This window comes from Salvelinus alpinus, chromosome 28 (genome assembly GCF_045679555.1).
Source record: "Salvelinus alpinus chromosome 28, SLU_Salpinus.1, whole genome shotgun sequence".
Lineage (NCBI taxonomy): Eukaryota > Metazoa > Chordata > Actinopteri > Salmoniformes > Salmonidae > Salvelinus > Salvelinus alpinus.
Genome location: NC_092113.1, coordinates 22,496,358 through 22,509,468, shown reverse-complemented (window position 1 = coordinate 22,509,468; position 13,111 = coordinate 22,496,358). Strand labels below are relative to the sequence as shown.

At 43.4% G+C, this 13,111-nt stretch overlaps 2 protein-coding genes across 2 annotated transcripts in view; both read right to left on the bottom strand.

Annotated features, from left to right (window-relative positions):
* The window catches only part of LOC139557424 (V-set and transmembrane domain-containing protein 2-like protein), a 36,166-nt gene extending 31,540 nt beyond the window's left edge, over positions 1–4,626 (bottom strand). The window contains exon 1 of the mRNA XM_071372216.1: positions 4,178–4,626. Within this exon, the coding sequence (XP_071228317.1) occupies positions 4,178–4,544 (367 nt within the window). The 5' untranslated portion in view covers positions 4,545–4,626. The remainder of the gene's footprint in view (positions 1–4,177) is intronic.
* Positions 4,627–7,369: 2,743 nt separating this feature from the next.
* Positions 7,370–13,111, bottom strand: part of LOC139557422 (beta-catenin-like protein 1) — a 36,257-nt gene continuing 30,515 nt past the window's right edge. The window contains exons 14-16 of the mRNA XM_071372214.1: positions 12,019–12,156; positions 11,764–11,836; positions 7,370–7,731 (exon numbers count right to left, since the gene is read on the bottom strand). Of these exons, the coding sequence (XP_071228315.1) occupies positions 7,643–7,731; positions 11,764–11,836; positions 12,019–12,156 (300 nt within the window). The 3' untranslated portion in view covers positions 7,370–7,642. The remainder of the gene's footprint in view (positions 7,732–11,763; positions 11,837–12,018; positions 12,157–13,111) is intronic.

Below are 13,111 nucleotides of genomic sequence, written 5' to 3'. Positions count from 1 at the left end.
GCAGTGTATCAAATACTTGTTCTCCCCACTGTATATATATATATATATTATATATAAAATAAAATAAGTCAAGCTGCTGTCTTCGTCGGTTTGTTTTGGGACACCCATAGGTGTAAGCAAGCTATTTGGAGAAGCAAATATCAGCTGGACTCCACTAAAGCAAATCAACACAACTCCACTCCTCATGCTGACGGCCAACAGATGAGCACAGCCAAGCCCTCCCCAGGAGGTCTGCAATGGCCACCGCAGCAGTCATGTGTTTAATGTGAGACAAGATTGCTCACTCTTCCAACCAGAGCCCAGAAAGTTCCCTCTATCCACTCATCTTATTATCAAGGCTGGAGGAAATATGGTTCTGCTCCCTGTGGGGAGAGCCAGGGAGTCGGTGACTCCCAGAGACACTGGCATGAAAGGGACATAAGAGAGACTCTCTGACTCCGTATCGCCAGTTGAAAGGCAAATAGTTTCTTCTCCAAGGTGCTTTGGGGATATGTTTGGCCAGAGACATAAGGACATGAAAGGGAAATGACGGGGAAAATATCTGTTCACTTTGAGGCGCTTACAATCCACAATAACCATCAGAACTGAATACTCAGAGAGAAAACACATTGAATGACTGTTGGCTGACCCTACAGTTTGTACTGGGCTGTGTTTGAAGTGGGCAATCTGGAGAGAGAGGAAAGGAAAAAGAAGAAAGAGAGAAATGGTTGTATCAGGAAGACTGTAATAGGGGCCCTGCTCATTCAAGTACTTTGTGCTCCTTATGCTGCTGGACATTATGGTCAACCCACTGCTACTGTAGGATAAATGGTGGTAGGCTATATAGAACCAAAAATAGTTCAATGGTTCGCTTCATATAAGGCCCTCAAAATACACACACAAAGCAGTTGTTGTTTTTTTGTTGTGTAATTACTTTACATCTAAACGTCTAATATATATCCTCCCACTCAAATAACAGAGTGGATAGAAGGTGTGTCATTCGGAGCAGCTTATACAGACTGGTCTCAGGGTAACCTGGTCAGGCTGTGGCCTCAGTCCCCTTCCCAGCAGAGGGACATCTGTCCCAGGAGGATTCGTCCTAGCTGGGCCTGGCAGGGAGAGGAGAAGTGTTGATGCCAGCCCAGCCCAGTCCAGCCAGGGCCCCACCGCTGAGAGCAGGTCAGAGACCAGCCTGTCAGCCTCTCCTTCTCAGCGTGAGCCTGGCTAATGAATAGTCAACACAAACTGCTGAGACTAAAGCAGAAGTTAGTTGAGGGCTAGAGCAAAGAGCAAAGAGAGGACATAGACGTTTGGTGGCTGTTTGTTTGTTTTATAGCAGCCCTAACTATTGTTGAAGAGGACATTCCATTTATTCAGTGGCCTATTGGGTTGAAATAATGTTACTGTTATATTCCTGATCTGTATACACTGTTGGCTCTCAGTATCTCAGTCTCTACGTGGTTGTTTTCTTTCCTCTTTAGCACTTCATTGATTAATGTCATTGATTGGCTAGATAAAACCCACTCTGGATATTCCTGGCCTAAATTAGGATTTAATTGAAAAGTAACAACCAAAACAGTTGTTGATGCAGACTGCATAATTCAGAAAATCTGTAGTGAATGACAAATATTTTTACTTTCACTATCTGATTTTCGGCTTTGGGAAATGCTAACCGACTCTCTATCAACAGCAGGGGCACTATAATACTTAACCCACTTTGGAGCCCTCCATGTCTAGTGTGCCCCACCCCTGCTTTATGCTAAGTCCCTGTCACCTTTAGGTAAGAGGCAGTGGGAGAGTCATGCACCTGTAGAGGTGTTGGCAAGCTGTGGATGGACACAGCTGGCTGTCTAACAGCGTGACCTGTCAGCCTGGTTTGTCTGGGTCCAGCCCACTGGCCAGAGGTTGACCCACACACCCTGGAGGAGCAGGTAATGAGCTTCTCACACCCTGATGAGGGGCTGAACTTTTTTTCTACACATTCATTTTGGACACCAAGATGCTTCCCGTTTTTAAACTGGTTTACCCAATGATGAGTTTTACCAGGGCAACATATTCCATGGTGGAAAAACATCAGGCAGTTTTCCTCCCTCTGCTTTTCCTTAGATTAAAAGTTAATGAATCACAGGGGGATCTCACTTCTGTCACTGATCACACAACCCAATCAGAGAAATGATACCATGCATGTTATCATACTAGTATCTGCTAGTAATACCAGGGGGCACAATGGTGATGGTAGAAGAAGATTTGGCAGAAGTAAGCCTCTGATGTTCACTTTGTTATAGGGGATCATCAGTATCTTGCTCAAGGGCATGGAGGCACTTAGCCCCACACGCAATCTTCTCTTCTCGACAGTCCATTTTTCTACCCATGCCAAACGTCTGCCCGACATCTGCTGAGCTGACAGCCAAGCAGTTGGGATCCCAAACACAAGATGATGAAGCCAGACAATACACATTTAGCTGAATGATGCAATTGTAAAATAGACAAGAGGAAGCCAGATACAGTGTTGGTGCATCATCAGAGTATGAGTCTCCAGCACAGATGTTTTTGCCCTCCAGCTAAGTAAGTCTTTTGACCATTGTAGCTTATTATTGGATTACCCAATGTTCAAATGTCCCTTGTTATCCACTCAATTCTGAAAAGTTGAGTATTGTGCCAGAATATAGGCTTGATGTATTATTAAAACTACCACCTGCAGCAGTTCTTTCAACAGTTAGGCTAATTTTCATAAGCTGATAATTATATTGTTGTAGCTATTTAATTATGAGGCCAAGATCAAAGTAACAAAACTGACATAGTTTAGTTGAAACAAATAGAAAACTTTCACAACCATTTTCTTTATAGACTTAATACAGTTGTTTCATATGAATATTATGATATTCCTTAAAAAAATTATTTATTGAATGTAGCCATGCATTTCTTTATAAAATGAATTGTTTATGTATTGGATACATTTTATTTAATGCACAATATAGAGAGTTACTGCACCAGCAGTATATTCATCATAATACACTACGTGACTAAAAGTATGTGGACACCTGCTCGTCAAACATTCCAAAATCATGGTTATTAATATGGAGTTGGTCCCCCCTTTGCTGCTATAACACTCTTCTGGGAAGGCTTTCCACTAGATGTTGGAACATTGTTGCGGGGATTTGCTTCCATTCAGCCACAAGAGCATTTGTGAGGTCGGGCACTGATGTTGGGCGATTAGGCCTGGCTCGCAGTTGGCGTTCTAATTCATCCAAAAGGTGTTCGATGGGGTTGAGGTCAGGGCTCTGTGCAGGCCAGTTAAGTTCTTCTACATCGATCTCGACAAACCATTTCTTTATGGACCTCGCTTTGTGCACGGGGGCATTGTCATGATGAAACAGGAAAGGGCCTTCCCCAAACCGTTGCCACAAAGTTGGAAGCACAGAATCGTCTAGAATGTCATTGTACGCTGTAGCGTTAAGATTTCCCTTCACTGGAACGAACGAAGGGGCCTCCTCCACCAAACTTAAGTTGGCACTATGCATTCGGGCAGGTAGCGTTCTCCTGGCATCCGCCAAACCCAGATTCTGTCAGACTGCCAGATGGCGAAGCGTGATTCATCACTCCAGAGAAAGTGTTTCCACTGCTCCAGAGTCCAAAGGCGGCAAGCTTTACACCACTCCAGCCGACACTTGACATTTTGCATGTTGACCTTAGGCTTGGGTGCGGCTGTTTGTCTATGGAGATTGCATGGCTGTGTGCTCGATTTTATGCACGTCAGCAACGGGTGTGGCTGAAATAGCCGAATCGACTAATTTGGGGTGTCCACATACTTTTGTAGATACAGTGTATTTCTGCTTCCACTCTTGTACTGCCATGAGCATTGTCAGTGTACTAAGTATGAACTATTATTTGACAGAAAACGGTAGGCTATGTAGATTTGACCATAACAAAATGTAGTTCAATAACTGTGCATATATAGAACATGAATTAACCCAAGGCGCTTAACTGATATTAATGTACAAAATACATAGCTCATCCTTCTACCTCAGGTGTTCCCTTATAAAGAAAAACACCATCGCATCAGTTGCCTCCACTCTGAACACACTCACTCCCTCTATACCAGCAGCATCTTCCTAGTGTTTACGGTTTGCTTTGTGAATTTTGCTCACTCATATTATTACAATTGAACCAAATAAAACATTAGAGCGTAGAAACATACCGTTCCCGGAGATGTGGTTCACTAACTCTGCGTGTCCACCTTGCCTTGTGGAGGCAGTAAGTTGGATGTAGAGTCCCATGTAATGTAAAGTCCCTACTATCACCCCAAAGGCACCCATCTCTTTTGTCTGAGATTCCAGTATTCTTTGCCACTCTCTCACATTAGGTGTAGTAAGTTTACAAAATGAAATCCAGTTAACGTGTTGTAACGGTTTGAGACTAAAGCACAGGTCGCTGATATGAAGCTGTGTGATGGTGCAGCCGCCCGCTAGTTCAAGTCGCTGATATGTCTCTTCAGCTTGGTCGGCTTTGGATGCGACTGAGGGAGATTTTCCTTCACACAAAAAGGGGAGTGCCTCGGCTTGCATTGGGGAATATCAATTAGACGGAATGATCTGAGCGAGTGATTTATTGAATAAACTTTTACAAGACTGTAATTCTTAGAGCTGTAGAACCATCCATCATTGACAAACTATCCGTCTGAACTGCATAAGCATAAAGACACACGATGCAAAGCGAAAAAACAAATTATGACAATTGATGCAACAAAAGTACTTGGTCAATTAACCCTGTTGGATATCAACAGGTGGACGATTAATTAATGTCTTTGCCTTCATCAGCGACATGTTGCTAATCTCAATTCGAAGGCAAGTTTTAATGCGATTCAAAAATAATGTTATGACTGGTGTATTTAGGTTTTGCAGGTCTGACTGCATGCTGTGTGGTATTGCGCTCATATTATCCCCTAAAGCGAGTGACAGAAACATCCTATCACTGCTTTGCTATCATCAAACATGCCATGCGCCGCAAAACTCAAGCAGAGTTAATGTAGGCAGCTCCGCATGACAGTTAATATGGAATTTGAGAAAGAGCTATACTGAGGGCAATTTATAGTTTTGGGAGGAAATATTTTCCTGATCGTCAAGCCTAACATAGGCTATTGTCTCCGGTTTGGTCGTAAAAGCACACAAAGGCATCAATGCCATTTCAGCACCATGGACAGCACCAAATGAACAGGATGAGCCCTGCACCCCGAATGCAGCTGCACACAGCACATACAGTGAACAGACTATGGGATAGCATAGCACCATTGGGAATGGAATTGCTTCAATTATCTTCTCCATAGAAGTAACACACTATGTAAATATTCTATGTTGCAGCCAGGAACATTGAACATGTATTCCTTCTCATTAACTTTGTCTTATCACGTTCAGAGATAGTGTTATATATTTTGTTTTAATAGCCATTCAAGGCAAACGGTCTAGAATAAGAATCTGTAAACCAGGATTGAAGAACACTGCTACAGAATTTAACTAAAGATCATGTGGTTAATAATGGTAATTCAGTATCCATTCCATGAGATAGCTCCTTTACCATGAAAAGTGTAATGATTTAAGGGTCTTACATTGAATCTTCCACCAGAACCCAATATATTAAATAACATTCAAGATACAGTTTGTCTTCCCACCATGTACACTAAGGAAGCAGGGACAAAATCACAGCACAGTTATATTCAATCACTTGTAAAACACAATTATTCTACCTCCTCTCAGCTGTGAAACTGCTGTACAGCAACTGTTAACACGGTGCCGTCATAATCACTGATAAGAGATACATAGGGTGTGTTCCTGACAATACAATATGCAAATGACCATTCTCTCGTTATAAGCAATATTAGAGCGTAGGTTGCAGAGCAGCTGTTACGCTGTTGGAGAATGGCCTCCTCCCCATCGTGACGACGCCACAGCAACCCGAGACATGAGTGATTGGCATGGCAAGATTGCTCCCACATGCTCTTGACAAACATCACTATGGTGATGTCCTTGAGTCTCTGCGTGAGCCTGGGCCGGTGGCTCGCTCTCATTTGCATGTAAAGTTCGATGCTATGGCAAAGAGAGCATCAATAAAAATGCACTCCCTCGTATGACACCCCTGATCACATATGGCCTCTTCTAACGCATCACACACACAAACAGGATTTATTAAAACTACTTTAAGATTCTAGTTACCAGGGAGACGGCAGTAATTGAGTGTGAAAAGTGTTGGGAGATCTTGGAAATCCATGACCTATTGCACCAGCAGAGCATTAGACTGAACAGCTGTGAGCAATATGAAGCATTCCATTTCTAAAACGGAATGTTTTATGTAAACATCTATGCTGAGGAAAGTGGCATTAGGGGTGCATGGGGCATAAGCACTGAAAAGTAAACAAAGACATGGGACAGAAAGCTGTACTATTGAAGAATATGCATAATAATGTTCTGCATCACTTTAGCCAGGAGGGAGATGTTTTGTATGAAAATGCTCTGCAGGCCTGGAGTTTGAGAGAAGAGAGAATGGTCTGTGCCCAATGTAGCTGTGTGTGCTTAGCTATTCTGCTTCCTTCAATAACGTCAGAATTGCATGAAATCCCTCGTTACTCTCCCAAGGACAGTGCAGACAAGGTAGTGTGGGTTGACAAGGATTTTCACACATTTGCACATGATCAAACCACAGAGCCCACATATAGGAATGTTTTCCAAGCACATTTCATTTCTATTTTAAACCAAAAATTTTACTTTTGTTTTCTTTTAATAAGATGTGCGAACAAAGCCAACCCGGCCTATTCCACTGGGATTCACTGGGAAATAATATGAAAAGACATGGTGCAGTATGATACCGGGGCATTTATGCCATCATGGGAATCCCAGGCATCAGACCACATTACCACTCTATGTGCAGGATATATCCCCCTGTGACTTCACAATCCAACTGCGGCAGTCCTTCTGTGTAGAAGAGGCATATATTCAGACATCATTCTCCCTTGAAGTGGAGATACAGCAAATGCCATGTTTAAAAACATTACATGTGTATACTTGAAATAATACCATTCTAGTCTTACCAGTTGATGGCAGAAGGCCTGAGAGTGGATGGATAATAATACTATTCTAGTCTTACCAGTTGATGGCAAAAGGCCTGAGAGTGGATGGCTAGGCATCTTCTCAGGTTGTATGTCATCATGCCCCTGGCCTACACTGGTCTTTCCTCAACCTCACTTACTGCAAACACAACCCTGCCAACAGTAACAAAAGTTGCCATGCCATGTAAACAGAAATCTTTCTACCTTATAACTTAAGTCTTTATCTCAAAATAATAACTGAAATGAGGTGTAAATGAGGGTTTTGTTTTCACACAAAAAAACATCTTATCCAGATAGGATTTTATTACCAAATGTTTATTATAAAATACACAAATCAAAACGCCACAAACACGTGAGTCTGAAATAGTTGCAGCTTAAGACTGTGTATCTTTGTTAATATATTTTTAGTCACTATGGTCCATCACATGTTCCAGCAGAGAGAGCAATCAATACACCTTCTCTGCACTTGCTGGACCCTGGTATCTTCTGTCTGAGTGTGTGGAGACCCCCGTCCATATCGAAGCTCTGACCACTGGTCAGGTCACTCCCCCCAGTGGTTGATTAGGGTTAGAAGTTCTCCAGCAGGTCCATGATCCTCTTCTGCTCGCTCTCTTTGAACTCCTCACTCTTCCCGTCACCAATGTTTTCAGCATACTCTGGAAAAAGACACACCCCCAAGTTGAGTTTGGCTGACTATGAGCTCTTCATGCAGTCTTCTTTTTAATCAAACCTCTCCATGGGCATGGATCCTGTAATCCACACACATCAAGGGAACTCAACCCTAGGAGGATGTTCCTGAATTACAATGACACAACTCCCACTCTTTTCCTATCTCTCACATCCAACCCCAGCATTCGTGCGTGAACACAGAGCACACACCCAGTTCTCCATACGTGACTAAAATAACCCAGGGTTTAGTACCAAGACCAGACTACAAAAAGGACAGATTTGGAAAAGGCTGCAGTCTGGAAACCTAGAGAAATAATTGGTGGTATACCTTTTTTTATTTACTGAAACTGTATCTCCAACCCGATGTTCTAGCCTGTCGATCCAGTGTTATCAGTGCAGTATACTGAATGTTTATTGCTATATCCCCGGACTTACACCTCGTCTCTCAGGGGTACATAACTTCAGCCTATATCCCCTGACTTACACCTCGTCTCTCAGGGGTACATAACTTCAGCCTATATCCCCTGACTTACACCTCGTCTCTCAGGGGTACATAACTTCAGCCTATATCCCCTGACTTACACCTCGTCTCTCAGGGGTACATAACTTCAGCCTAAGCTCCCTGCCAACTCACACTACACTAGACACTTCTCTGACTGAGGCAAACTCACTGTGGAAATCCCGTCACACAGGCGTAGCCTCAAAGCAGCAGTCTATTTGTGAGAAATGTGAAGGAGAGTTTGCAGAGGCCAAGAGTAGGTAGCTCCCACTTGCAAGATTACCAGTTAAGCCCTGGGACCTTGAGAGAGGATTGCCCCCAAAAACTTTATTTTAAAATGCCAGAAAATAAAGAATAAATTCATTTTTATGACAATGGCCTGGGGCAAGAGGAAAAACATGCCTCCAATAAAATTCTGGGGTGAATCACAAAAAGTCTGCACACAGAGAAGACTAATCTCCTCATGAGTTTCACTGTCCACAGCCACGACCATGAGCAGAAATTCAACACTATACACAGTGGTATCAAGCAGTAACAAAAAAAAGGATTCCAAATTGTTTCTTGAAGTCCAACAGTCTACATCGTACCTTGCTCATTCAGCCCAAATGTGTGTGTGAGTCAGCAGGGTTCCTTAAGTCACCCACACAATCCCAACATCCCCTGGAATTAGCCTCAAGAAGACAGACTCACTCTCCAGAACCACTGGCTGGCATTCTGAGGCACTCCTCCTGTCACCGCGGCAACCAGGCTGAGGGGAATATGGCGTGACAAACGCTGCCATTTGCCGGGTCACCAACTAGGGCTTCCTGCTCGGTCGCAAATGTCGCACTTCATTTTCGTGCAAGTCTCACTGTCGACAAGTAGGTTAATCATCCAAGGATCTCTTGCAGAATGGAGAAAACTTTGAAAATGAATGACTGACAATTTCATCTGACTTCTGACACTTTCAACTGTCACCTCTGATGTGTCACTGATGAGGTTACAAGCTGAAGAGGGAGTGCAGACTGTGCAGTGCTTGTCAAGACACTGAAGAACTGCAATGTTACATTTCCACCAAGAACAACACGTTTAAATCTGTAGTTAGTAGTCTGGAAGACAGAGGACATGACAGTCACACACAACATGACCATGGGATCATTAAGATTCTGGATGGCACCGTCCACCACACAGACTTCACAGGTTGGGCCCTTTTACTGAGCAGCTGTCGATCTGAGCTAGTCTATGAGGCCACAGCTGGTGCTGGGTAACTTGAGAAAGCTACATTCTTAATTCCCCAACACAGTTTCATTGATACCTTGCTTTCACAGAACCTCCCACACTGAGCTGAGGGCCAAAAAGCCACATCCGGTGGGAGCGAGTCAGACAACAAGGTAATTTGACCCGGCATGGCCACTGGGGCTGTTGGACAATAGAGGCCTGGACATGCAGTGCCTTCGGAAAGTATTCAGACCCATTGACCCCCCCCCCAAAAAAAAATACATTACAGCCTTAATCTAAAATTGATTACATTGTTTTTTATCCTCAGAAATTTACACACAATACTCCACAATGAGAAAGCAAACAGGTTTTTAGACATTTTTTGAAAATGCAAAAACCAAGCCATGGTGTTGAAGGAATTGTTTTTAGAGCTCTGAGACAGAATTGTGTTGAGACACAGATTTGGGGAAGGGTACCAAAAAAAATGTCTGCTGCATTGAAGGTCCCCAAAAACACCATCATTCTTAAATGGAAGAAGTTTGGAACCACCAAGACCCTTCCTAGAGCTGGCTGCCCGGCCAAATTGAGCAATCGGGGGAGAAGGGCCTTGGTCAGGGATGTGACCAAGAACCCGATGGTCACTCTGACAGAGCTCTAGAGTTCCTCTGTGGAGTTCATCTGTGGAGAACATTCCAGAAGGACAACCATCTCTGCAGAACTCCACTAATCAGGCCTTTATGGTAGAGTGGCCCGGCGGAAGCCTCTCCTCAGTAAAAGGCACGGCAGCCGCTTGGGAGTTTGCCAAAAGGCCCCTAAAGACTCTCAGACCATGAGAAACAAGATTCTCTGGTCTGATGAAAGCCAGATTGAACTATTTGGCCTGAATGCCAAGCATCACGTCTGGAGGAAACTTGGCACCAGCCCTACAGTGAAGCATGGTGGTGGCAGCATCATGCTGTGGGGATGTTTTTCAGCGGCAGGGACTGGGAGACTAGTCTGGATCAAGGCAAAGATGAACGGAGCAAAGTACAGAGATCCTTGATGAAAACCTGCTCCAGAGTGCTCAGGACCTCAGACTGGGGCGAAGCTTCACCTTCCAACAGGACAACAACCCTAAGCACACAGCCAAGACAACGCAGGAGTCTCAATGTCCTTGACTGGCCAAGCCAGAGCCCGGACTAAATGTAATATTGTAAATGTGATATTTCACTTATTTTTTAAATATATTAGCACCAAAAAATATATATACTGTTTTTGCTTTGTCATTATGGGGCATTGTGTGTAGATTTATGAGGGAAAATAACTATTATTTCAATTTTAAAATAAGGCTGTAACCTAACAAAATGTGGAAAAGTCAAGGGGTCTGAATACTTTCCGAAGGCACTGTATATCCTGCATCATCTGGAGCAGACAGAATGTAATATGCCTAGGGTTTCCCAAACTTGGTCCCCGGGACCCCAATGGGTGCATTTTTTGTTTTTTCCCCAAGCACTACACAGCAGATTAAAATAATCAACTAATCCTAAAGCTTTGAACATTTGAATCAACTGTGCAGTGTTAGGACAAAAACCAAAACGTGCACCTCTTGGGATCCTGAGGACCGAGTTTGGCAAACGCTGGCCTAGTGTATAATTGAATAAAAGTGATTACATAAGTATTAATTCATAGAATCGGTGTGAGATATTAGGCAGCAATAAAAACATATATTTGGTCATCATGAGCGGTCATCATCACGGGCCACTCCACCAAAAAGCTATTTTCTTTTCATTACAAAAGATCAGGGTTAAATTCAGAGCCATTGACGTCCTCGCTGCATCTATTTAACCTTTTCATGCTGCCATTTCCAATGCAGGAGTCAGCCTTTTAATTGTGGAGGTCAGGGGTGAGCATCCCACTCTGTGGGCGCACACACACACACACACACATCTGAGCATGAATATAAAGTGTCTCTCGAGGGACAGGAGACCGGGGATGAGGGGCTAGTGCTGCAGATCAACATGACATTCGCTACCCTGTCCAAACTGTGACACATGACGGATGGCTCCATTTACACTACTACATGTCACCAGGGCTGAAAGAGCCATGCAGTCCACAGCTTCCTGGTATTAGTTAGTTGACAATGACATACAAGTCAATAAATAACTGAAAATACAATAACATGAATATATCAACTAAAACCAGAGAGGACAGATGTATTTATGACCTTTAGGTGAAGAAGGAAGGAGTGAGGCTGGTAAATAGGCTAGGTGTTGTATGGCTTTGGAGTAAATCCATGTCAGTGCTAGTCTCTCTGCCTCTAGCAGGGTGGGGCGTGGACTCTCACCTCTCATGATGTGCCGCACCACTTTGACAGAGCCTCCCCTCAGATTGAGGATCTGATGCACCCTCTGCTGCAGCTGAGAGGAAAAAAGGAAAGACAGGGTCATGACTTTCACTGAATCCCTGATAACGGTAGCGGACTGTACACTGTGACGTACAGTTACACTATTTCACTCAGAGGTTTAGCTAAGAAGATACCTAGAAGGTACCAGAAGAAGGAGCTGAATCTCCATATACATTGTGCATACAGACATCCTACCTGGGATATCCCAGAGTTGCTGATCTCCACCATGATATAACAGAGCAGCTGGAGGACAAATAGTCCAGCATCCAGCCTCCGTAGGTAGAACTCATCCTCCATCACATCATCCAGAATCTCACCACGTTTAACCATGTCCTGTCACACACACACACACAAACACACACACAAAAGGGAGGGATAAAAAATGGAAGGAATGATTAATTCAAGTGTTGTTTCTCAACCTTTGCACATCCAATTTCTTTATTGATCATGTCAACCTGCAAATCAATTGATTAAAGAGTTAAGTGGCTAGAGGGTCTGCTCTGTTGGCATGCACACCTACACAGTTATCAATCTTAACAAATCGGTCCGTATGCCAATAATGTATGGCTGTCAATGCACAACGGCCACATGAATCATCATTCTGAGCCATTGAAACAGACTGAGGAGAAGGGGCTTCTAACATGTGGTGCCTAACTCCTAACCATGACGACTTGACAGTGAAGAACTTCAACAGAACTCTGATGTGCATGTTAGCCCTTACCATGCTTCCAGCCCAGGTGGGGAACTTGACAGTTGGCATTCTTTAATGGATATAATCACACTGCTGGACATTGGCCTCCTCCCTCAGGACTAAATCTCCTTTCAAGGGATATTCTGGCATCAGAACCCCTTGGAGAGGGAGTCATATTTCTGGCATGCACACAGCAGCAAAAGTGTGCTTTAGCAGACGAACAAAGGGCATCTAACAGGAAAATGAAATCGACGCTCTATATATGCGCAAACAAATAGAGGATCCTTTAAAGAGGTTTGTGTTTGTGATGAAAACAAATTGCTCTTCAAATGAGGAGCCAAAGGGTAATACTGTGTGCTTGACATTTAGATTCAAATACTGAAGCCGGTCTGTCTGTTGGTTTGAATTTGAAAGCATTACAACTTTTAAGGGCTTCATCTCTTCAAATAAATCATATCAAGACACATTCAAGCTAGGAAAATGTATAACGTTAATCTTAAAATATCTCTAGTCTGTCTCACAGTATAAATCCAGATAACTATTTTGGGAACTTGCAAGAATTTGCAACTGTAGCCTGTTTAGTCGTAAAACAATAGG